Source organism: Tiliqua scincoides, chromosome 10 (assembly GCF_035046505.1).
Source record: "Tiliqua scincoides isolate rTilSci1 chromosome 10, rTilSci1.hap2, whole genome shotgun sequence".
Classification (NCBI taxonomy): domain Eukaryota; kingdom Metazoa; phylum Chordata; class Lepidosauria; order Squamata; family Scincidae; genus Tiliqua; species Tiliqua scincoides.
This window is the reverse complement of record NC_089830.1, coordinates 904,398-930,352: the sequence shown is the minus strand read 5'-3', so window position 1 is coordinate 930,352 and position 25,955 is coordinate 904,398. Positions and strand designations below refer to the sequence as shown.

Here is a 25,955-nt window from a genome sequence, read left to right as displayed (position 1 = left end):
TGTTCAGAAGTAAGTCCCACCATGTTCAGTGGGAGTTACTCCCAGGAAAGTGTGTATATAGGACTGCAGCCTTAGCCTACATGTGCAGGGAAAAAAGCGTACCTGTGCACAGGTAGGCATATGGACAGTCCTCAGGCTTCCTTCCTCCCTTTCTGGACTTGTGAGAAATGCTGAAAGGACCACCTTTGCTCCTCCCACTCCCTTGGATTCTGACCAGAACAGCAGTACTTACTCTAAGCTGGGTGGTCTTTCACCAAAGCTCAACCTGGACATCGGCTTCCATTGCCTGTTCTGAGCTCTGGAATGTATTTTGCTGAAATCGCAAAGAAGTGAGTGTGTCTGAGAATATGCAGAGTGCCATCTTATTAAGAAGTATTATTCTACTGGTTACTCATTATTTATATGGCACAGTGATGTTTTATACAGTGACATAAAGAGGGGAAAAAAGAGGAAATCTGCCCCTGAGGAGCTTACAATCTAGCAAATCACCCACCCAGGGTTATGGGGGGGGGGTACTTCAATTACAGGTGCATCTTCCAGGCTGGTTGAACCCTGGAACCTCTTGTTTTACAAACTAAGGATGGGAAGAAGTCTCCCCAGGTCTTTGCCCCAGTACCTGTTTCATAGTCCCAAAATGCATGAAGTTAACAGAAGCAACCATAGCAGTCTCCTCTAAGAATCCTACAGCCTCCACTCCCACTCCCCCACAGGCGGTTTGGAAGCAGGGTGAGGTCTTCCACGTCTCAGAGGATGGGACTCTTGAGACCTGGATGCATCAAGTCCCTCCAGGTCAATCCAAGAAGGGCCCCCGCATGCATGCAGGTTTGGTCCCCTTCTTTGGGTCCTTCCTTTGCGCAAGGTCCTGCATCACACCTGCTGCTCATATTGCCCTTCGGTGGCTGTGAAAAAGTCCTCCAGGACCCCCTTCAGAAACTCAAAGGTGGGCCGTTGCTCGGGGCTCTCCTTCCAGCACTGAAGCATCAGCTTGTACAGCTCCTCCGGGCAGTTGTCCGGCGGGGGCATGCGGTAGCCACGCTCCAAGTTCTGGATCACTTCTGGGTTGGTCATCCCTACAGCCACAACACATGCACAGGGTTAATAAAAGGCTGGCCAGAAGCAGTGGTCCCAACACCACCCCCTTCCCTGGCAGTGCACCATCACCACTCTTCCTCTGGCTCCCCGGAGAGGAGAGCGGCGAGCCTTTTACATAGTTTTTTGTTGGGTCTCTTTTTCAGTTAGTTTGATGCCGGTTTTCCACAGGTGATAGTTTATAGACACATTTCATAGTGTTTCAGTAGTGTGGGGTTCATGACACCACATCACTTTTAGCCGCTGAGCTGGTGCCCGGGCCAGAAATGCAACTCACTCATAGTTTCTTCCTTATTTGCTCTAAGAACAGGTTTTGTGTGGGATTGAGTTTGGGGTGTTTTTTTTTAGGACTTTTAAAATTCAACCAACAGTAAATGTTTAAAATCACAATGCAAAGCAGAAGAGAGGGAGGTTTGGTTTCTAACATGAGATTCTGATGGGCCTTCTTGCAAGTGAGGAAGTGGGCATGTTTTGCTATGGAGAAATACTGACCTGGGTAAGGGATCCGGCCGTAGGTGATGATCTCTGTCAACAGGATCCCAAAGGACCAAACGTCTGATTTGATGGTGAATGTCCCATAATTGATGGCCTCCGGGGCCGTCCACTTAATGGGGAACTTTGCTCCTGCAGACACAAGGAGGGTGGGGTGATAACCTGAGTAAGACAACAGGTACGTTTCTTTGCCACTGGGGAAGAAGAACTATCACTCAGAGGTGGAGCAAAACAGTCCCAGGTTCAATTCCTCCCATCTCCATGTAGTGCTGGGAAGACATTCTGAGCCCAGAAGAAGCTGCTTCCCAGTTGGCATAAATGACACTGGGCACGGTGAATCCATGGCTGGCTCCGACCCCAAGTTCAGATATTGGTGACTTTTCCTGCATTGGCCACCAGAGGGGGTGCTGCCTCCACTGGACACCATTGACTACGTGACGGGTTCAGGTCCATTTAGCAGGCAAGAACTGATGGCTGTTGCAGATTTGTGTCAACATGTACTAAAAATGCTGCTTGCACTCTGGACAAAAGTTCCAGGCTGCCTACTGATAAAGCAATTCATTTTCTCCTCACCCACATGTACAGCTTAAGATCTGGGATAGTTCCTCTGCCAGGCCCTTATCTGCCCCACAGGGACCCCATTTTGCCTTCTGCTTTATTCCTGGCACTGCATTCATTGCTGCAGATAAACCAGCAGTCAGTACTAGGACCTGACAGTTACTCAAGACCTACTGAGTAACTGAGTTACTTGGGCTGCATTCATTTTTCGGCTTCCAGAGCTAGAAGCACTAGGGCAGTGGTCTTCAAACTTTTTGTGCCATGACCCCAATAAGTAAGTAAATAATGAGACCGGAGACCCCGCCAACAATCCTGGCCCCTCCCAGGACCCTATCCATCCACCCCCATCGCCACCCACTCCCTGCCCCCATAACGCCCTCCCTGCACTCTTCGCTATAACCGAATATTCTTTTTCGAGAGAGCAGACAAGGTCACCATGAAGCCTGGCTCTACTGAAAGCTATTTCAACTCAATTGCTAAGCACTGAGCAGGACTGGGACACCATCTCCTGGTACCTGAAGGGGTACATCAGACGCCTCCCCCTTGACCTGGTGGTGCCCTAGTCCAGTGGTCTTCAACCTTTTTCATTCCCGTAAGTTGCCATGAGCCCAAAACGGAGGCTTTTGGATGCCACTGGGTCCTGACCCCAAGGCTAAAGAACAGTACACGAGAAATCTGTTTTTCTTTTCTCCTTCGAGCACGCTAGCTAGGGTTGCATTCATTTTTCACCTTCTAGCATGCTCGCCACGCTAGCAAACTTTCCTCTAAGTTTGGTGCTCAAAAATATGGATACCTCCCTTGGGATGATTCTATGGGGGGGACAAGATGGGGCCACTCTTGCCACTGAATCTCTATGGGAAAGACCGAATATACTTTAGAATTGGACGCCATTTCATATGTTGCTCGTGTAGTGTGTCATTTGTTTTTGAATCACGCTTCTAGCACACTAGAGGCAAGGCACACTAGCAATTTCACTTCTGGCTGTTTTCAAACCAAAAAATGAACACAACCTTTGTGCAGACCACAGAAGGTGGGTGGGGGCCACGGACAGACCGGCAGTGGTTATTATGAGATTGGAGCTGTGAATGCTGACTGGTCAACTCTTTCATTAGGTGGATCACAGGCTGACCATCAGAATGGGAGGTTAATAGCAGAGGCATAAGTAGGGTGGAGCCTGAGGGACTCCTGCCCTGGGTGCTACGCCAAGGGGGAGTGCAAGGCCACCAGTGCCTCCTCCTCCAAGGAGAACCCAGAAGTTACTGACTTGTGCCACTTAATGTCCTCCAGGAGGAGGTTGTGTTCACTGCAGTGGCTTTGCACCCCTTCACCTGTGTAGACTCCCTCTGAAGGGAACACCTCTTCAGAGGGGAGCCTCTACAGGAGAGCGAGCAGGGGCTCAAAGTCGCTAGTGCCTCCTTCTCTGGGGAGAACCCAAAAGTGACATCACGATGTCATGTGACCTCATGACATCACTGCCCCAGAGGCTGGGGCTCCTTGTTATTAATTATTCTTCTCTGACTAATGGTTGGTGGTTCTGAAGAGATCCCTCTGAACAGAGAATGCCGAGAAAAAGGCCTCATCCTTCCCCATCTCCAACTCAGGGAGGGTGTGTGTGGCTAAGAACCAAAGAAATGACAGGCAGGCAGCTTGAGGAACCGAAAGAGAAACAGGGACTAGAATGGAAACTGAGAAAGAACTAAAAGTTAGCAGTGCCTTGTAGGAAGTGTTTCTCCAGGAGCGTGGCGTGGTCTGCTGCTACCCTGACCCATAGCAGAGTGCATGATACCTGCTTCTACCCGGTACTCCTATTAGCCAAAGGGCACAATGTTTTAATGCCAACTGCCTTGGGGCCACACACTAAAAAAGAAAGACATTTTTAAATTATTACAAAGTCCGCCATAGACTTCTAACAACCTCTCTTCCTGAGGAAAAGAGACTCTGGAGAGTGTGGCCCCCCTCCTGGGACTACTTACTTGGGGAAGCAGGGACTGCGCACAGCCACATGGACTATAGCTGTGGTGGGCACATTTGCAAGAGCGTGCCTTTGCACTCCTCATACGCAATGCCTTTTGCAAAAATGAAGGAAATTCACCACGGGGAACATGCAAGGAGAGGCAGAGGTTTTACCTGACGAAGAGGTACCTTCTACACCTTGCAGAACAGCGATCTGCTGGGGGCAGCTGCAAAATGTTCCCCACCACCCGGTAGTGCCTGGCAAGGCCAGCCTGGGAAGCAGACCCACCCTCCTGGGCTGTGTACTCATCGTCCTCGATCAGTCGGGCCAGACCGAAATCCGCAATCTTGCAGCAGAGACTCTCAGACACCAAGATGTTGGCAGCTCGCAGGTCTCGGTGGATATAATTTTTCTTCTCGAGGAAGGCCATTCCTTCTGCTATCTTTGTTAGAGAAGAGGATGTGTTTGTTACATACTGCGTTTGTTTCTCCGGTCTGTCACTCTAGCCCAGGGGTGTCAAACACAAGGCTGGCTGAGGCCGGAAGCTCTTTATCCACCACCCCCCATGATCATTGGGCTGTCCCAATGCTACCCTTTCAGCTCCCTCAGGGGAGTGACACCACTAGTGGACAAAATTTTCAAAATCTTTTGGAAAATTTGTATTTTTGAATAATACCATCAGGAACATACCATAGTCTTTTGAGACTGAAGGTTGCCAACATCAGGAAAGATAATTTCATGCAGAATGTGACAAAACAAACCAAGTTAAATTATCTGTATTCTATCAGATGTTATGGCCAATTAATCAGTTAATAACCAATTAACTGCCTTATGTAACAAAAAGTGGATTTCCAAAACTCAAAACTGACCAATGAGACTGATTGTTCTGAGAGCCATTGAGATGTTATTATGACACAGCAGAGAACCAATCAGCTGTTGGTACGGGTCAGTTCTCATTCCATGCATCAGAGCAAATACTAGAACTCTGATTCAGTGGTGTGAGTGTCATCAAGCTGGCCACTGTTTTTTTGTTGGTGGCTGAACAGTTGGGGGACCTGTATTGTGATAAATTAACATTCAAAAATATCAAGTTCATGGGGGTGACGCCATCCCTAGTGATGGCACTGCATGTAGGCTGTGCGAATGAGATGGTCAATTATTCTGCATGGTCTGGTACAGGAGGAGGTCCGTCACGGGGGTGGCGCCATGAGCTCTTGCACCTGGTGTCACAAATCCTAGTGATGCCTCTGCCTCTGAGGGTACTGAGAATTCTATGATGCCACCAAACAAATAGGGAAACTCATGTCCCTGGGAAGGGGCAGACATGACAGTTAAGTTGGCTTAAGTTTGTAACATCAACAGGTGCCTGGTTTTGGCACTGGAGACAGAAATCCTTCCCTGTATTTTTTCCCCAGAGATGAAAGCCATTTTTCTCACTTGCACCTCACTCCCATCTCTCACAAAAGCATGTCTGGTCCCCTGCCCCCTCTGCCAGGTATCAATCCTTGCCGCCACCCCCCCCAGCTCACACCTGCGCTGCCATATCCAGGAGTTTGTAAATGGTCAGCTGGAGCCCTTCTGCAGCCTTGAGAAAATCCACCAAGTTTCCTGCAAAGGAAAATTTAAAAGCGCCTGTCAAAACAAGTGAAGGGATATCAGGGCAGAGACTGCCTTGTACAGTCACTCCTCACCAGCTGCGGGTTTGTGAAACACGGATTGGACTCCACTGCTGCGGATCGCAAGCAGTGCTGGAGGGCCTCAGGTGATCTCCTGGACGTGACCAGGAGTGGCATTCAGGAGGTCTTCTGATGCACAGGGGGGCCAGGTGCTGCTTCCCGTGCCTCAGAAGGCCTGCTGGAGCTTTCTGAAAGGCACTTCCAGTTTTTCAGGCTGGCCTATCTGCAGATTTAATTATCTGGTTCAAAAACCACTTTTCTCCCTATTTATGTCCAGTCTCTGCCTTGGCATTGTCTGGTGCCTTAACCAGCACCCAGCCACGTTAGACAGCCCCTAATTTGCTGAAACGAGGTGGGCCTTGATTCATTCTGCCTCCACTGCAGTGCCTGAGAACTGAGACCCATGGCAAGAGAGCTCTTGGGCATCCCTTGTTGCCTGGAGGCTTGAGAGGCAGCAGGAAGCCCTTCCTGGAATCTCCTGGCTGTTCTCATGTCCCTGGCAGGCGGCTCCCATTGTCCTTGCAAGCATTTCATTTCCTTCTCCTTCTCCACGGCCTTGGGCCAAATTCAGCAAGCTGGGTCTTGACCCCCATTATTTAGAGCCGAGGGCGATACAGAGGAAGGGCTCAAAATAACCGATGGCTCAGGGGGATGGAAGTCTGCACACTCTGCAGTGGACAGAGGAGAGGCTGCAAACGCAAAGCCCAGGGGCTCCCTTGCCAGCAGTTAATTGCACACCTCCTTCTTTAAGCCTTTCCTGCTTTTGCTTCTGTCCCCAGCACGGCCAAAGCTCAACCAACACGGAGGAGCGGCACACCCACTACTACGCAGAGATGGCTGCATTTTGGTCACAGGCAGTGACAGCCCGTTCGTACCTCTTTCCATGTACTCAGTGATGATGTACATGGGCTTCTGGGTCACCACTGCGTAAAGCCTCACCAGCCGTTGGTGCCGCAGCTTCTTCATCAGGTTGGCCTCGGCAAGGAAGGCCTCAGCAGACATGCTGCCTTGCTTCAGGCTCTTGATGGCTACTTTCGTGTGGCCGTTATAGAAGCCTGTGGAGGAGCAGAGCGAGGGTCTCAGCCCACAGATCCTTATAGCTGGGAGATCGAGGCTCAGCCAAGTCAGCGGCAAACCAAGAGGCCAATGACAGTGGTGGCATGTCAGCTGACAGAATTGTGCCCCCTGCCTTTGCCCAGGCACCCCCCACTGGCCAGCAGGAACATCTCCTCAGGGTCCTGGGTACTTAATGGAACTTCTAGGGTAGAGGCCTCCAGCCCGTGAGCCGGATCTGGGCATGGCGTCACAGCCTCCTGTCTTCGCAGCTGATCTTTGCAGAGAGTTGGGCCAGACAGCCGCTTCCCCCCCCCCCTCCAGAAATCAGGGCACAGAGACTTCTGGGGTGATGTGGCGGGAGTGGATTCCCAGTCCTATGCATGTCTACTCAGAAATTAGTCCCATTATTGTCAATGAGACTTACTCCCAGGTAAGTGTGGAGAGGATTGCAGCCTTAAACATATACCTATGAAATGGGTTTGGTTGCAATGCTATGCACACTTTCCTGGGAGTAAGCCCAGTTGAACAGAATGGGACTTATTTCTGAGTAGACATGCATAGAAATGCACTGGTTGGGACTAAGGCTGCAATCTCATATACACTTACCTGGGAGTAAGCCCTTTTAAAATAGTGGGACTTACTTCGGAGCAAATATGTCTGAGATTGAACTAATTTCTTAAAAGCAGACAGTGGGCAGGTTAATGGTTCTGACCCGCTGGAATGCAGACTGGCAATTAAGGCTTTGGGTTAAAGGCAGAATTCAGGAGGCCAGTTGATAGTTCTTAACTGTCCTTAATGACTACTAGAGGCCCAGGTTATTGTTTCCAATCACTGGCTGGTCATCTGAGAAGCACAAGGATGCCTCTCTGAATGAGAACCTCGTTAGGAAAGTGGGTGACTTGCAGGTACAGCACCCAAGGGGAGGTGCCAAGGTACAAGGTGCTCCTTCTCAAGAGGTCAGTGAGAAAGAACCATCTCGGGACAGAATCTGTTAACGTGAGTGAGAAACTATAACTCTGTGTAAGATGCACTGGCTAAGAGAGACAGCCAGCCAAGAGCCAGTTAGGCACCAGTTAGGGGACAGCTGAGCATCCTGTCATCTGGACAGCATCTGAAGTTCCAAAATCCAATCCATATTTTTTTTTATCAGTCTTGCATAGCTTTTTTGTCCTTCTGCTAGCACAAGGGGAGATGCAAGAAGCAACAGGAAGTGTGGAACTTGGGGGGAATTTTGGCTCCCCCCAAAATTGGAAGTCCTGGTCAGTCCACCCAAACCTGGGCTTCTGTGGGCTGGCATGGCTTAGCATTTGTCATCTACTTGGTCATGAGGGTTAGAAACTCATTGGGTTTTTGAAAACGGCTGAGACTTCCGAGTAGCTGCAACCAGTGGGTGAGCAGAACATCCGTGATCCTGCCGATTAGATGTCTTTCTCTTTCCCAGCCCAACCGTTGCACTCACCCATCCAGACCTCTCCAAACTGCCCGGCTCCCAGTTTCTCCACCAGCTTCAGGCTCTCCCGAGGCACCTCCCATTCATCCTGCCACCAGGGCTTCTGGGGCTTCTGGGTCTGGCAGGGTTTGCCAAGGCGGGTGCAAAGCCCATCTGTGTTGTCTGTGACGACAGTGACACAAAAGGGGCAGGGAAAGGAGACAAGCTGAGGCGTGGCAGAGTGACCAGGGACATGCTCACCCTGGTGGGAAAGGCAAGTGGAATGATCTCCAGACGTTCCTCCTCCTCCAGCACCCTGGTGATACTGAGAGGAATGGCCAGAAATTGCACCCCCTTCCTTGCTGCGCCCCCTGGGTCTGTAGGAGAAAGGGGAGTGGTCTTGGGGTGCTCCTCCCTCTCCGTCTGTGGTGCTGGCGGAGGCGGGTTCAGAAGCTTCTGCCTTCTTCCTGAGAGGTGGCCCAGCATCAGCACCACAGGAGCCTCTGGGGAAGCCCTACTGTGGATGGGGAGGGGAGGGGGGAGAATCGCAATGCACAATTTGTGCTGTGCTGTTTGTTGCCTCTTGGGGCCCCCAGGAACTCACCCCCAACACTGGCCCTGCTGTTATGCTCCAATTCAGTGGTGCAGCTAATGAGGCAGGGGGGTACATCGCCCCGGGTACCACACCTTGAGGGGGCGCCCACACCCCCTGATGGTGGACCCAAGGTTAAAAAAAGCTGCCTTCTGAGTCTTGGGGAGGCCATGCACCTACCAGAGGACTTAGAAAGGCACTTCCAGTTTTCAGAAAGGCACTTCTGGGGGTGTTAACACGGGGGGTGTTAAATTTGACACTGGGGGTTAAAAGTTTTTGTGCCCCCAGATGCCAGATAGCTTAGCTACACCACTGATTCCAATTCTTGATTGACTCTCAGCCGTGCTTCAGGGCAGAAGGTCTCGACCTCATCTTACTCATATAATGCTCCACCAGCTTGTGCAGGCTCTCAAAGGTGATGCGGGGGGAAATGTAGAACCCGCCGTTGTCCATGTTGCGGATCTTATAGTGCTTGACGACCTCCCCCTGGTTCTGGTCAAAGTCCCGCACGGAGAGGGAGAAGGAACCTGGAAGCAGACAGGAAAGGAAGATGCCAGATCCCTTCTTTCCCTCCTACCGAGGGATGTATGGAGTAGGCCCCTCCGCCCAAGCCCAACAAAACATTTCACCACTCCTCGCAAAACAGGTCTTCCTTTCCTCCAAATCCCGCAGGCCTGTCTCCCTTCAGTTTAGCTCAGGTGTTTGCTGACACCTCAAGCCCTGGGTCTTCTCTCATTTTGCTCACATAAGTGGGGAGTCACACCAGCAGCCCCAGATACTTCCAAGACAACGTCCAGGGGTGGTGGGAGGCAGAAAAATGAAACTTTCATCAGCAAGCTTTCTGGACAACACTGATTGTTTTGCGGATTTCTTTTCTGTGGTTCCTAAGCTGGGACAGGGATGGAACTTGGGGACACACATGGCCAAGACAAGTGTGCAAATACTGTGAGAACGTTGAAATGCTCCCATCAAATTCCTCCGTTGTTTGGTCCAAACAGGAACCTCTGCTGAGACACTCTAACCCACCACTCTCTTCTCCATCTCCGTGTCTGTTCCACCCCCTTTCCTATCAAGAGAATAAGAGGAGCAGAGGCTGGCAGACCACCAGATAAACAGAGGGAGCATTTGGCAGGTCGCCTCAGATACTAGGAGGTCTCGGCCAGCCCAGTGCTTTGCAACAGTAGAGCCCAAAATGGCAGAGAGGCTTGGGGCCCAATCCTGAGCCCCTTGCGCTGGCTACTATCACAAATGTTCTGTAAGGCACATTTGCGAGCCTTACCACTGGCCCAGCACTGGAGTTGGCCCAGCATAAGCCCACACTAGGCCAGCTTCAGTGCTGGGTCTGCGGTCCGCGGCCTGGTGGCTTGCCAGGACCACAAGTGGCAGAGAGGTGAGTCGGGGCATGGCAGGAGCGTGGGGAAGTGGCATGGCGGGGAATGGAGCAGGAGGGGGCAGGACCAGCAGAGCTCAGCTCCGCTGGATCCTGAGCCCCGTGTCAGGCCATGCAGCCCAGCACGGGACTCCTTGATTCTGCGCCAGCTCAAGAGCCACCACAGCATCAAGTAGCCCCTTGCAGGGCTACTGACCTTACCTGGGGGAAGGGGACAAAAGTCCTCTTCCCTCAAGCAGCTGCTGGTGGCTGCCTGGAGTGTTTCGGATGCCGCAGCAGCTATTTTTGGCGCCGTGGCAGGCCTGCATGCCAGGAAGCTCAGGACTGGGCTTTTACATAGCAAGAGGGAAGAAAAGCTGGTTTCCGTCCCAAAGAGGCTCAGTCAACCAGTGAATCAACAGATGCATTTAGAGTCATACCTACTAAGAAGAGCCTGCTGGATCAGGCCAGCTTCCTACAGCTCTCAGACGACCACCAGATGCCTCAGGGAGCACAGATCCCTGCATCCTGCTACCACTCCCTTACACCTGGCGTTCTGAGGGAGCCTATTTCTATAACCCGGAGGTGGCATGTGCCCATCTGGCTTGTAACCTGTGATGGATTTTCCTCTAGGAACCTGTCCAACTGCCTTTTAAAGGCGCCTTGGCCTGATGCCATCACCTCATCCTGTGGCAAGGAGTTCCACAGACTAATTACACACTGGATAAATAATTTTTTTTCTGCCTTGACCCTGAAGGTGATCTGAGAGAGGCACCCCCACTTGTGAGTGTTGTCTCAGGTCCGTGTTTCAAAAGCAGCAGGACAAAGCAAGGCAAAGGAAAGCTCCTGTCAACCTCACAGTCAGCCCTCTCCAAAAACTGCCTGCAGCCCCATTAGTGCTTCCTGCGTTTTCCTGGGGAGAGGGACAGACCCTGTTGCTTGTCGATGCCTGTGAAGGAGTCACAGCCTCACGGCCAAGGGGACTCTTTAAACCAGGGGTGTCCAAAGTTTTTGGAAGGAGGGGCACATCATCTCTCTGACACTGTGTCGGGGGCCAGGGGAAAAAAAAGAATTAATTTACATTTCAAATTTGAATAAATTTACATACGTTTACATAAATGAATATATTCAGAATTAATTTACATTTCAAATTTGAATAAATTTACATATGTTTACATAAATGAATATATTATATGAATGAATGAAGGTCTTGCAATGGCTCAAGGCCTATAAAAGGCCTTGCACAAAGCAAGGCCGGCCTTTCCTTTGCATCACAGACATGAAACAGCAAGCAGTGGAGGGAGCCCTCATCCCACAGCTCATGTGAGAGGTCAAACAGTCGCCCTCACGCTGAGAGCAGTTGTGTCGGGCCAGTGTGGGCTCCAACAGATCACCGGAGGGCCAGAGGCTCATTGGAGAGTGGGAACTCCCTGAGGGCCGCATTGAGAGGCCTCGAGGGCCACAAGTGGCCCCAGGGCCGGGGTTTGGGCACCCCTGCTCTAAACCCAAGCCTGCAGCAGTTTGCAGTGCCTGTGGCTGTCAGTTACCTTTGGTGGATTCACTCTCCCGGATGAGGAAAGCACCGTGAGTGTTGCCAGAAGTCAAGAGCTGCCGCTCAGCATCCTTCCTGTTGATGGCTTTGAAAAACCAGCTGCAAGGAACAAAACAGCAGCGCTTACACCAGTGTGTCCCTCCTCCCGCTCAACTCTGCTGAAGCACCAGCAGCCAGGCTGATGCTCGCTTTGAAAAAGAGCGCATGTTCGCTGCTAGGGCCGACGCCCCATGAAAGCAGCTGTACTTGCTTCATCATACAAGTCTTTGCTGACCAACAGACTACTGGAGTCATCAAACTGGCAGGGCCAGCCCAAGCCAGCTACGTCCTCACTTGCTCTTCCTCCCTGGATTTGAACAGGAAGTGGCAATGGAGCAGAAGAGGAAGTGTAGAGGAGACGAGAGTTGCAGTGCTGGAGATGCTCAAGCCCAGCCCTCTCCTCCCCATTTCTTTTTCCCTTCTGCCACACCCTTTCTTTCCAAGTCCAGGAAGCAGGAGAAGGCCCAGTGTCCCTACCAATTTGTTGCCTTAGACAACTGCCTGAGTGAGCCACAGCTAGCCATGCAATTTACGCTTGTGTAAAAGCCGTGGTTCTGAAGCCAGGTGCATTATTTCTTTGCTTTTAGAGGACACACGGATGCTGGCACCTTAGAAAAGGCATGGTCTTGGATGCGAGAGCCAGGGCTGGCTCATCCAGGAAGTTGCTGTTTGCTATGGCAGCAGATGAACATCTGTCCCTGACTGAGCCAGTCCCCTGAGGATCGGGACACAGAGATCTTGCCCTGGCTCCTTTCTGCCAATCAAAACAAGAAAGGCAGAGCATGCTGGGCTTGCTCTCCATGTGCTCTGAATATTCTATCACTTAAGAGTCCAGTGGAGGAAGAAGCAAGATCCTTTAAAAGAGGCAGGAAATGTAGAGCTCACTGGGGTTGATCCCAGCATGCTCAGAATTTTCTGTTTTGCTCAAAGAGCCACAGGAGCCAGGTAAGGGCTGGGAGGGCAGCACTGGCAGAGCGAAAGGCAGTCCAATAGCTTCAGCCAGCCCTGGGGAAATGACCTCCCTAAGATGTTGTTTTGCCATCTGTAGTTTTTATAGATACTGGTGCTACCAGTAATCTAATCACCCAGTCCTGATCCTTTACACCCGCTCTGAGCAAAACACGGAACGTTTCAACTCACGGTTCCTGCTCCAAAGTGTTCAGCTTCACGACGAAGTTGCTTGGGATGTAGCCCACCTGGCCAGTGGTGAGAGACTGAGCTTTCCACCACTCCCCAAACCTAGGAGGAAAGAAGCAAGCATCAGTTGTACACCTCCTCCACCCACTCCCGGCAAAGAAAAAGGGTATGAGGACTCAGGGTACTGCACTCAGCTATTCTGCAGTAGTGGCTGAGTCCCCTGGCATTTGCACCCAATCCAGGCTGGCCCAAGACCTCTCGCTGCCTAAGGCATTACAGCAAAAGCTGCCCCCCTCAGCCATCACCAGCTCCCAGCATCACGATTTCTCCTCCTAATCCCTGAATGTGAAAGGAAGATGTGGAAGAGCAAGTGAGGAGCAGAAGAGAGGAGAGTGGCAGGCTAGAGTGTCAGCAACGTTCTAGAGCACCACTCTCCTTCTGCTCTGTTCCTCCCTTTCTTTTTGAATCCAGGGAGCGGCAAGGGAAGGAAGACAGCTGATGGGCAGAGGCTGGAGAGCAGGAGCTCAGCCACCTCATGACAGGCCAGCCCTTCTTCAGTCCTTTCTTCATAGTAAAACTTTACTTTCCAACAACACCTTTAACCATCTCAAGCCTGTTTCGCTTATCACGTTTTTCAATGAAAGAATTCTCAGATTGGTGGTGCTGCAGGAGATACTCCTGCAATTGTTGTATTTCTATACAGAGCTGCAACTAGGGAGAGACCTGAGAGGCACCTGTCCCAGGTGCTACGCCGGGGGGGGGGGGAAGTGACATCCCGAAAGTGACATCACATGACATGATATCACGTGACATTGTAATGTCACAATATGATGTCATTGTGATGTCACACGACACTGTGATGTCATGTACATTATACCTCTGTTCCTATATTTTTACATCAACCATAGAGTCATAGCCAGAAAGTCAACATTTCTCGAGAAGGAAACAGCAGAGACATCCAAATATTTTATCATGGAATGCAAATTGGATTGCCGGGTCAGATGCATCCAAAACCTAAGATTTCTGAGGTGGGGCCTGGGGAAGTCAAGAGACTGCCAGCCCTTGAAAACTGGAGGACGGGGGACGGGACATAGTTCCAGGGCAGTGAAGGGGTGGAGGCAAACCCCAAATGGGCTGAGATGAACTTTTGCAAATGTGCCACCTCTCTTCTGAGAAAAAAATGAAAAGCTGGAGAAACAGGGTCATTTTGCACCCTAGATGCCAACATGCTCTACAACTCCTGCTGCAGTTGGCTGTGGCAGCTGACGCTTTTTGTGTTGCACTTGACCCCTGGGTGCTCGAGCTAAGAGGCAGACTCACTCTTCCAATATCCGCAGCTGTTCCCCTTTCCGGAGCACCAGATCTCCATCATGAGTGGACTCGTAGTCGTACAAAGCGACCACCAGTTTCTCTGCAAAGAAAAAGTAACATTGCCCTAGAGCAGTGCTTCCCAACCTTTTCCCCTTGCATATCACTTGGCACACCATTTCCATGAATTGTACCCCTCCTTTTTAGCAAAATGTTTATAATTAATACAGACTGCAATCTTATCCACACTTACCTGGGAGTATGCCCTATTGACTACAATGGGATTTACTTCTAAGTAGATTGCTCCCAGAGGCACCTGGTGGGATACAGGAGGCTGGACTAGATGGGCTTTTGGCCTGATCCAGCAGGGCTGTTCTTTTGATTGCAACCCAAGCATTTGCAGTGGTTATTGTGCCAACAACAGTTCTGAGACACCACACTAAATGCCCAGAGCTTTGAAACTCCCCTTTGCAGAGTGACCCACTTGCCACTGCCTCGCCGCTCCTCCGCCTGGATTTGGAAAGAAAGAGGGAGGCAGAGCAGAGCAGAGGAGGAAATATGGAGGAAGAGAATGGGAGGGGGCTTCTGCATCTTTTTGGCATTTTTTCCTCTTCCCATGCGTCCCCCTCTTTCTTTTGAAATCCAAGGTGTGGAAGGCAGAGGAATGGCTGGGGAGGGGGTCCAAAGGATCAACAATACACAAATAACATCAACCCAACAGTTGAATAAAATCAGTCACTGTGCAGGGGAGGGGGATATTTTTAGGGGTGCCAGTCAAACAGTCAGAGAGGTGCACCCCACAGTCCTCCGCAGAGTCCCTGAGGGCACTGGAGCACCACTCCTTTGCAACAAGGATGGCACTGCTGTGGGGTGCTGACCCTCGGCTAACCCTGCCCTGGCATTGCCAGTGGCCAGTCTAGTGTCCAACCCCTACTTCGCCACTGGGAGCCCAGGTCCTGCACTTCTAAGGCAATCCGGACAGCCTCCCTGCCTTGCACTGCTGGGAAGAGGGAGCAAAGTTAACCTTGAAGAGGGGAACTAGGAGGAGGCCCCGTTTCACAGGACAGCAGAGGATTCCATGCCTCAGAGCCGTTGGAAGTCAGCCTCTGTAGAAAGAACAAGATAACAGAGAATCCTTTGATAGCAGGTCCAAGAGGGAGCAGGCCCTGCACATTTCCCACCAGCCCTGTTTCCTATGAATTCACCCTGTCTTTCGAGACATCTGGTCTTGGTGTTGGCTCATCCCTGCGGCCACCTGAAGCAGGTTGCCGCAGCGGCAGTGGCATCACTAGGGGGTATGGGTCGTGTGGACCACACCAGGTGGTCAGCCACACCATAGCTAGGGTATCCTCAGGTGCCAGATACCCTAGCTATGCCACTGCATTGGGCAAATTTCTCTGTCTGGATTTAATGTTTCTCAGCTCAGATCCTTCGCAAAAAATTTCAGCGACAGCACCTGCTGGTGTCACTGCTCCTGAACTCCACCTGAGCCCCTACCAGGACAACACCCCTGCGGGGGAAGTCAGAATTCAAGGTTTGTGCAAACTTTGACAAAGCAGGACAAGGATCCAGAGTGGGTATCTGAGACACGGAGCAGCACAGCTGGTCTTGATGTGAGAAAAGGAGGGCATATAACAGATCTCTCACCTGGGGATTGGTAGCTGGGTCGATGGGGTAATGGCACGTCTCACAGATCTCAATGTTCTCCCAGTCATCATAACCTAAACTGCAGCAGCAACCCATAATCTCTGCAAGGAGGAACAGGAAGTGAGTGACAAAGAGGCCATAAATCCAGGTTCGAACTGCTACCCATTCAAAGATGGCCTTGCACAAGTTAAGTGACAGTCCAGTCCAACCCAGCTATCCAGCACCAGTGCAGCCAGGCCATTGGGTTGCAAGCTGCATTCTGTGTAGGGAACATTTTTTTGCATGCTGAGGAGCTGCATTGAGCCTGCACTGGTGCTGGAAAGTTGGATTAAATGAAATTAAATGAAAATATAGAACGTGCTCAAAATAACGCAGACATGGTTGAGGGGAGGAGGGAGTTGATTGCGAGTGGCGTTGCCAAGACCACTTGATATTGTCATTCATTTTGTCTGGTCTGGTACAGGAGAAGGTCATGGGGTGACGTGATGATATCTTGCAGCAGTTGATGAAAACCGTAGTGATGCCTCTGTTGATCACCACCATGGATGAATGCACAGGAGCTAGCCAATCCGTGGCGGGCCTGTGGTGGGGGCAGGGGAGTAAAAGCCCCAGGCGCCACATCCATGGGCCTTGTGGGAGTGGCACCACCACGCCAGCCCCACTACCATCTCACCCACCCACTGTGTCACCCCTGCCTACCCTCCGGGGGCAGGTGAAGCCTTGCACAGCTTGCAGGACTGCTCGGAAAGCCTTCTGAGGCTTCCAACATGGTCTTAAATAGTGCTGGTTTCCTGGAAGTACTGTTTAAGACCACAGTGGAAGCTTCAGAAGACTTTCCAAGCAGTCCTGCAAGCCGTGGGAGGCTCTGTGAGGATGGGTAGAGATCCCAGGGGAGGGGGGTGGCGTGATCCAGGGGAATGGCATTTTGGGCCTGTGCCCCGGAGCACAACAGAGGCCTTGTCCGTAACTGTAGCCAATAGGTGCTTATAGTAATAGTGCAATTGCATTCCACAAACCACAACAGCTGCACTAGCTGTGTGTGTGGAGAATCACATTTTCCCAGGAACAAAATATGGTGGTGTTTTAATACAGGGAAACCTGTCCTCTCTGCAGCCACATTCAGAGGTAACATGAAGACCAGTAGCTGAGGATGGGGGCAAACAGCAGTAGAGGACTCTCGCCTTCAGATCCCATTTGTGGCCTTCCCAGAAGTTGGCAGCCAGCCACTGTTGAAAACAGGACGCTGAGTTAGATGGGGATGACCCATCAGGTCTTCCGTTCTTAATGTACCTTGGGGAAACCCACCCAGGCCCTTGGCAGCAACTGAGTACCGTTGCTCATTTATTTTCTTTGTTTACAACACATTCCATTTCCTCTTTATGGACTAGTGGAGGCAGTGCGCAATCAGTAGGAATATCTGGCAAAAAGTATTCCGAAGATCTACAGCAAACAACTTTTGAAGGTTGCTTGGAGCACTACCAATGCTTGAGATCACTGTGGAAAGTCACCCGGGGCAAAGCCTGGACACACTAAGGGCCCAATCCTATCCAACTTTCCAGTGCTGACGCAACTGTGCTAAGGGGGCATGTGCTGCATCTTGGGGTGGAGGCCTCCTCAAGGTAAGGGAATATTTGTTCCCTTACCTCTGGGTTGGACTGACGCTGAAAAGTTGGATAGAATTGGGCCCTAAGCCAGCTATGGTCATCATTTAGGTTTTCTCCTCCCCCCCCCCCCCCAAAACAGAAGGGAGGGCAGCACCAAATGAAACTGGAAAAACAAGAAGTAGACCACAAAATTGCTATGGTATCAATGCTTTTTTTTAGTTGTGTGTTTGGTTTTTTTTAAGAATATATAGTGCTGCACACTCCCCACTTCCCCAAGCAGTGAGAAGTTCCAGGCATAAGTGCAACTTGGATTCAGATAATTTTATTATCATTTGCCTTTTTACAAACATGGAAACAAGTTCCTCCCAGGAAGCAGACCCACTACTAAGCATCAGATTCCCAGGAGGCACACCACTAAGTGCCTTCAGCTCATCGCTCTCTCTCTCTCTCTCTCTCTCTCTCTCTGTTCTACACTCCTCCTTTGTTCCTTGACAATATCTGTACACATGCACACACTGCAACTGCTCCCTTCCCTACCTGGGAATAGGATGTGTCACCTCTCCGATTTCAGGTGTAGCTTTACGGCAAACTTGTAAGACTGAGGGCCGGACACATTCAACTACTGCACGAAGCCAGGATTCACACACAGTCCCTGGTCTCCTGCACATCTGTTTCCCCCACTCCCTTCATGCAGAAAGGGAGGAAGGATGCTACTACGAGTCACAGCTAAGCACAAGTCAAGTTGTGTTGTGATATCCAAGAGTATCCCAGCTTCAGTGCCTGGTTCATCTGCAAGCTGTGGTTAGGATACCAGAGTTTGGACATTATGACAAATACTGAAGGGCTCTTTCCTTCCCTTGCAGATGAAGGGGGTGAGCTTTCCTGAGGCTAGAAGACATCCTAGTAAACCAAGATTCAATGTACAACTGGCCCAAGTCAATAACTATCTTCAACAGGTGGAGTTCATCATCTAAACATGAGAAGTCACCTTATGGGGAGCCAGACCCTTGGGCCATCTAGCACAGCACTGGGGACCCTGCAGTGAATCCCTGTGCTGGCACCCTCATAGCTACCCTGGTTCACTCCCTGATGGCACCCTGGTTCATTGTCTGCATAGACCAAAAAATGAAAGGGAACCCCTGTCGTTCACAGGACAAGCACTTGAGGCCAACAACTCTCTTCTCTTCCCTACTTCTTGTTCTGAACACCTTAGCGTAGGTCACCACATCTTCTCTCTTCCTCACTTCCAGATGCTCTTGCCCAGCTATTTTCATCCGCTGTGCCATCACACAATGGTGTGCCGCGAGTGGTCCACAGGAGTGCCGCAGGAATTTGGGAGGAGGTCATTTATTAGTAGGGCCAATGGGGTGTGTGAGCCCCCCCCCCTCCAGCAGCATGGTGTGCCTTGTCAACGGTCAAAAACCCCGATGGTGTGCCTTGACAATTTTAGTGCCTTGTCAGTGTGCTGAGAGATGAAAAAGGTTGGAAATCGCTGCTCTAGCCCACCACTCCCATCTCTTTACCACTTCCTGGACACTCTAGCCTACCACTCTCATCTCCTCCTCTTCTGCTCCTGTCCCCTCTTCCCTTTTGAAATGAGAATGTGGGAGGAAAGGGCAGTGAAGGCAAGTCACAAGCAGCAGCAGAAAACCCACCACCTCAGGCAACAGCCTCATGGACAGGTTAGCTTTGTGAATTACAGGACTCACTTTCATTTTCTGTTCTGCACCAAGAGTGCTTTTCCGGTGGTCATGAATTATACTCAGAGGCGATTTAAACCTTAGATGAGAAAATGTCCATAGTGGTGGCTGTGGGAGAAATTAAAAACCACTAACTGGAAAAATGCTATTTCAGAGACAATATCTGATTTTTCAGATGATTGCTCAGTATGGAGGACGTCTGGTTATCTTGACACCACGACTCAGGTGTGGCCAACCAATGTTTTGTTATACAGGACAGAAATTCAGAGAGTGGAAGTTCGAGAGTCTAGAGAAAATTCTAAGTACATTTTTAGGATATTTCTTAGGATGCCTGCCACGCTCATCTCCAGCAGTGCTTGTTCGTGCAAAATTAAATCAATTATCTATCACAGCACAGGTTGATTTCACAGTTTATTTGACATGGATCATTCTTCCTGAGGATTAAAATGGATAATCTCATTTTTGCTCTGAGGAGCTAATCAAGAACTATAAAAACTGCCTTTTGAAAGAAGTGGTCAGGGCTGAGCTACCCATGAGAATTATTGAGGTTCTCACAATAGGGTTGCCAGCCCTCCAGGATTGGTCCTGAGTCTTCAGAAACCAGCAACAATTATATGCCAAAAAAGGTTGTGAAGTGAAACCAGCAACAATCTCCAGATGACTCCTGCAAACAGTCCTGGAAATTTTAGCAGGGCCTCCAGCATTTTTTGAGGGGAGCGCATGGAGTCCTGGACAAATTGAAGAGTGACCATGAGACCTCTCGTGCTGTGCTGCGCACCAGGTGCAGCCTATGCTTGGTTGCTGGGGGGGAGGGGGGCTTTGGGACCCCCATGGCACCAAATGCTCTCTCCCCAGTGACTCAGGTACTGAGCCTGCCCAGGTGCGCCCTCTGATGAGCATGGGCCTTCTGCCACTGCTCCACTGGGTGGACCCCTGACGCCACCCTGGCACCAGAATTTGACTGCCAAAGAAGCCACTGGGCTTGTCTGTGGCAGCGACCACAACAGGGAATCTTGTTGCTCCTGAAAGACAGACCCGTTTATGTCACAGCAAAAGCTATCATGGATCACGACCGTCCGTCAGATCCACGAATTTAAGAGGATTGAACGGGGAACTGACTGCTTATGGTGATGCTTCTCCTCAACAAATACTGTTACCTCAGGATGGAAAAGACCAATTCATTTGAAGTGAAAATATTATTATTATTATTATTATTATTATTATTATTATTATTATTATTATTATTATTATTAACAGTATTTATATACCGCTTTTCAACTAAAAGTTCACAAAGCGGTTCAACGATAAGTCATATTTAATGTTGCTTCTGCTGTTGCAAAAATGAGGGCTACTTGAAAATGAAACCTAGCGTGCATTTTGTGTTGTCCCAAGGTTGGTAATTGGAAAAGACATTTTGCGTACACCCACACACAAGCCCCTTTGATTATTTGCCAGGGATGGGAGAAACCAGTGATAACAAAATAAAAACACATCACTCCACTTTCTGCACTTCTCATCTTTGGTTAAAAAAAAAAATCAAACCCAAAGAACACAAAATCTGCAAAAAAAAAAAACAATTTTATTTGGTTTTTATTTATTATTTAACGGAGGGTGCAACAGTCATGACTGTGGCTGCATCTGCCGACACTCTACCACCTATATCAAGGACCTAGTAGACTTTTAAAGTGATCGTAATTTTTAATGAGAATGTAAATTTTGAATAAAAACACATCACATGGCTTTCTGCACTTCTAACTTTGGAAAACACCAAAGCCGTGAAAAAATAAACAATTTTCTTCCATCTCTAGCTATGGGTTTATGGCTCATGCAGTGCAGGACTGGACGAGTTGGTTAATGGTTCATGATGAAATCCTAAAGGATCAGGCCATCCCTTCCCTGAGAAATACTTGGCTGCTTTGTAAAAGAAAGACAAAATGTCACCTCCTTTATATGCAATGCTACCACCATCCTCTGTTGGCACTTTATTTCCTAACCTAATTTCTGGGCCTTTTAAACTGGCATGACTGTTGAAACCTCAGCATGGACTCCTTTCCCCCAGTTACTGAATCCCCCCACAAGCTCCTGCACCCCTTCAATCTCTATACTGCTGCAAAAATGCACAAAAAAGTATTTTGCAAAAATGCGTAGGGGAAATGTTGGCACATCAAATTCTAGTCTATTTTTCCTTCTAGCTTTACTAAACACCAAACAGAACAAAGAATCAGAAAATTAAGTTTGCATATTGCTTGCAAGAAGCCAATTTCAATGGTTCCTTTCGATTTGCCATGAATATCCAATTTAAAATATGCACGCTCTTGATATTCCACAACAGATGAGATGTAATTAAAAATCTAAACTCTGCTAATGACTTTAACAGCTATCCTTGGCCAGAGGCAAAACGTAAGCAAAATATGCACAGTTTAAAAAAATCATCCTCATCTTGAAAGCTTTCTCTGTTCACTTTAATCCCACAGTTTCATGGCTTTCTTTTTTCAATTCCAAATCCTGAAAGTATCTTTTATGGTCAGAAAACATGAGCTTCACAGGCAAGAGCAACCGCAAAAGGGAGATTCTGTGGGGTGATGGTGACTCTTGGGTACCAAGAGTCCAAATACAAGTGCCCTTTTCCAGGTTGCTTGGGATGGGAAAGTGTCTGAATTTTGAGTATGTTAGAATTTTAGAATTGCATAAATATAATGGATCTGTGCTGTAGGTGGGAATGAGCAGAAGACCTTCCAGTATTCACACGACCAAAAGTTTTTTTAAAAGTCTGGGACAAAAAAGTCTGGATTTTGGATCTTGGATGTCTGGACAAAGAGTGACCTACCTGTATCTGAAAAATTGATGCTGCAACTTGGAAATCAGGCACACCAGAGAAAATAAAGGGACCTGTTTCAAAGTGATGTTGACCAGCTGGAAATCAGCTAGAACCTGTCTTGACAGCCCTCCAGAATTGGCCAGGATTCTCCAGGAATCAGCATCAAACTCCAGGTGACTACCCAAAGCAGGGTAGTCCAGGGGGTTTAAACTTGGGCTTTCCTCGTAATGGAAAGAAAACCTCCAAGAATCAGACAAATAAGAGACGGCAACACTAGCTAAAACACCTGAAAACAGAGCCATAGCTAAGAGCAGGTGGTTTCAGAAGGAATAGGAGCTGGAGGAGAAGTCGAGAGGGCTGGTTTGGTCAGTCGGAAAGCTGGGGAGGGATAGCACCAGCCCGGCTGTGAATCTGGAAGTTCCGTCTTGCCTCAACCTCCAACTCATTCTCTGACCTCAGCCAAGCCACTCTCCCCACCCCAGCAGGCAAATAATTATCATTGCACAGGGTTGAGGTAAGGATTATGCAATGTATGTTTTGCACACAATAGAGCTAAGTATTTATTTTATATGCCAATGGCCTTGCTATACCATATTGCCATCAATATATAGGCTGTGGCCTTTGTGGTGAGCCCCTCCTTCCTCCTTTTTCTTTGCCTCACCAAGTCTTTTTCTGTCTTTCAATTTCCACAGGTGTGTCTTGATTGTAATTTATGTAGGCAATACAGTGTATGCCTAGATATCGTATGGTTGAGATTTGCTTAAACAAACATATCTTAATTATTACATAAAATAATGCAAGTAAAGAAATTAATTTCCACATTGATATACCACCCTTCCTCTAAGCTTGGACTGTGCCCCTTCACAATGGTCACAAAAACACCAGCTGCCTTGCGTGGAATAGGAGAAAGGATGAAAGACGGATTTTTATGTGTTTACTGTTGTTTTGTCTTCTGTAATCAATGCAAAAAACTTTGGCAGCAGGGACAGGTCCATCTATATGGCCAACTGAAATGTTCGCCTCAGGCAGCAAGCTAGTTGGGGGGGGTGCAAACTACCTTCCTCCCACTCACCTCCACTTATCTCCTGTCACACCCTGGATAGGAAAAGGAAGAGCAAGGAAAAACAGAAGTGTGGAGGAAAAGAGGGCTGTGGGCTAGCGTTGGAGGGGTGAAAGCTGGCGCATCTCCAGGAAAGGGGTGCAACAGGACCCTGAAGGCGGCCTCTTCAGAAGTCAAGAAGTGAGATAAAAATCCCCTAAATAGATGATAAACAAATCAGGGCAGTCTACATGGCTCCTCCTCTTCTGTTTACCACAACAACCCTGTCAGGTAGGTTAGGCCAGTCTCTCTCACTTACCATAAGCTATCTTATAGGATTGCTGTTAGGGTAAAAGGAGGAGGAGAAACCACATCTACAAAGCTGGGTTCCTTGGAGGAAGGGCAATAAATAAATGCAGAGAGTGAGTATGAGTGTGTATTACATATCTCAGTCAAAATTAAAGTATAAAATTTATAAAACACAAATCCACCCAGCTATCTTTTTTTAAAGGGACAAAGGGGATTTCAGAAGGCTTTGTTGTGTTTTTAATTCCATTGCATTTATTTGGTTTTTCCCCAATTTGAACTCAGCTCTGCACCCGAAAGACTCTTAAAGCGGCCCAGGATATCTCAAAACAGAATAATACTCAGCGCAAATGTCAAGTCGCCATAAAACCATCACCCCAAAGAAAAGTAAACGCAAGAGATACCAGCAGGAGTCAACCTGGCCACTTATAACTGTAAAGGCCTGTCCAGAAAGAAAGGTATTTGCCGGCCCACTGAAAAGGACAGATGGAAAGGACCAGGCGGGTCTCCCCAGGGAAGGAGTTCCACAGAGAGAAGTTTCCGTTGCGCCCCCAGGCTGAGGTAGGGGGCCTGTTTTGCTCCACGTTCCCCACAAGGACCCATGTTTGGCCTCCATCACTTACCTGATTGCAGGGAAAGTGGAAGCCACGTTTCTCCCAGTCCCACAACGTGAAAAGAAAGCAAATGGCTTCTTCATTACATTCTGCAGCAGATCTTTTTTTCTTTTAAATCTAGAGTGTGGACAACTCTTTCCACACCAGGAGATCATCAACTCTCTCTCTCTCTCTCACTCCCCCCCCCCCGCCACCTTCTCTGCTGATTTCCTGCCCTCTGAATGCTTTGACACAGACAGCTTGAGAAGGTGGTTCTCGGCACTTACTTGACCACAAAAAGTTCCAACACTGCTTAGAGAACTCAGAGGTTTCCTGCCAACCCATCGGTTATGCAGCTGTAGACCTAGATGGTGCTGCTGCTGGCCCCACGTGGCTTCCAGACCCACCTCACACATCTGACTGTGACCAGGTCCACCTCCCTCCTATCTCAGAGAACTCCTGTGCATGGTCCAGGTGTGGTCAACGCAACTAACAATGTTGTGTTTCCAAGACTCAGCATGACAACTACACTACCCTTGCTCTCAGGGTAGTGTAGGGTTGTGAGTAGCAAAGGGGCCTGGGTTCAGATCCCCACTCGACTGCGTCGTCTTGAGCAGGTCACCCTCTCTCAATCTAACTTACCCCGCCGAGGGGTCCCAGGTTTGATATTTCATTCCAAGGAGCATGACAAAGGACAGGTGGATTGTTTGTGATGATTGGGTGTTTCTCATCCAGCTGTGCTCTCTGCACATTTGCCAAGCCTCCCCTTTCGGTGATGAAAAGAACCACAAGAGTATAGTTTGCAGCGGGTGGGGAAGAAGCCACAAAACAGCCAATGCTCGACAACAAGCGATGGGGGTGGCAGGAAACAGGGTATGAGCAAGATGCACAAAGATGTGCATACCAGGGGGAGACAGGCATGGAGGAGATGACAGCAGCAGCATTCTAACAAAATCAGGACAAAACGACCAAAAAAGAAAAAAAAATGGGGTCCTTATTGCACTGCTGGTATCTTAAGAGCAAGAGTTTTTGTAGGCCGTGTGTTTAATTCAGGCTGATGAAGTCTTTTCAACCTCTTTGGTTTTCCAAGCATCATCTTTATTGATATGCGCGATAAACATGAATATAAGACGAGCCCTGCTGGATCAGGCCAAAGGCCCATCTCATCCAGCTTCCTGTATCTCCCAGTGGCCCACCAGACGCCTCAGAGATCACACAAGACAACAAGATGCCGGCATCCTGTTACCACTACCTTGCATCTGGTATTAGCCTACTTCTAAAATCAGGAGGTTGCACCTGCCCATCATGGCTTGTAACCTGTAATGGACTTTTCTTCTAGAAGTCTGTCCAATCCTCTTTCAAAGGCATCTAGGCCAGAAACTATCACCATATCCTGTGGCAAGGAGTTCCACAAACTAATCACATGCTGGTTAAAGACGTATTTTCTTTTGTCTGTTTCAACTCACTCAGTTTTAGTGTCTCATCAATTATCTTATTAATTGCACTAGCAAACTTATCAATTGCATTTGCCTACGAGTTAAAACAATCGCTCTGAACGGGGTCTGTCTGTCCACAGGACTGCGGCAGTCACTCTGGGTCAGAGGTGGGCTCAGGATGACTAATCCGGGCACTGGACCAGGGGAGCCGCTTGACAAGGCTGACCAATCACATCTCAGTTGTGGTGGCAGTGATGGTGCTTTGTTGTATGTCGTGGTGTCCTCCTCCCCGCCAGAGCCAGACTTACCTTGTGAGGGGTCCAAGGAGACACAAGGGGAGGGCAGCTTGGCCAGGCAAGAGGGAGGGCAGGCATGTCTGCCCGACAACCTCCCACATCTCCAGCTCGTTGGGAGAGACCCACTGGCAGGGCACCTCTCCCTGACTGGAGCACCTGGTGTTGGGGAGAAGGTGGGAGGCCAGAAGGACCTGACCACTAAGAGGTCCGGGAGGAGGGAGAGATGTCCTGGGTGGGGTCCCTTTTATGCCCTCCCCAATAAGGA

At 49.3% G+C, this 25,955-nt stretch overlaps 1 protein-coding gene across 1 annotated transcript; it reads right to left on the bottom strand.

Moving 5' to 3' along the window:
- Positions 1-328: 328 nt before the first annotated feature.
- On the bottom strand, positions 329-24,074 carry LCK (LCK proto-oncogene, Src family tyrosine kinase). The gene is made up of 13 exons (XM_066639041.1): positions 23,989-24,074; positions 15,899-15,999; positions 15,276-15,357; positions 14,264-14,354; positions 12,947-13,045; positions 11,763-11,866; positions 9,224-9,373; positions 8,285-8,437; positions 6,645-6,824; positions 5,625-5,701; positions 4,382-4,535; positions 1,582-1,713; positions 329-1,070 (listed from the first exon to the last, which is right to left on the bottom strand). The coding sequence occupies exons 2-13, from the start codon at positions 15,992-15,994 to the stop codon at positions 868-870; spliced, it is 1,521 nt and encodes a 506-aa protein (XP_066495138.1). The 5' UTR covers positions 15,995-15,999; positions 23,989-24,074; the 3' UTR covers positions 329-867.
- Between the last annotated feature and the right edge of the window lie 1,881 nt (positions 24,075-25,955).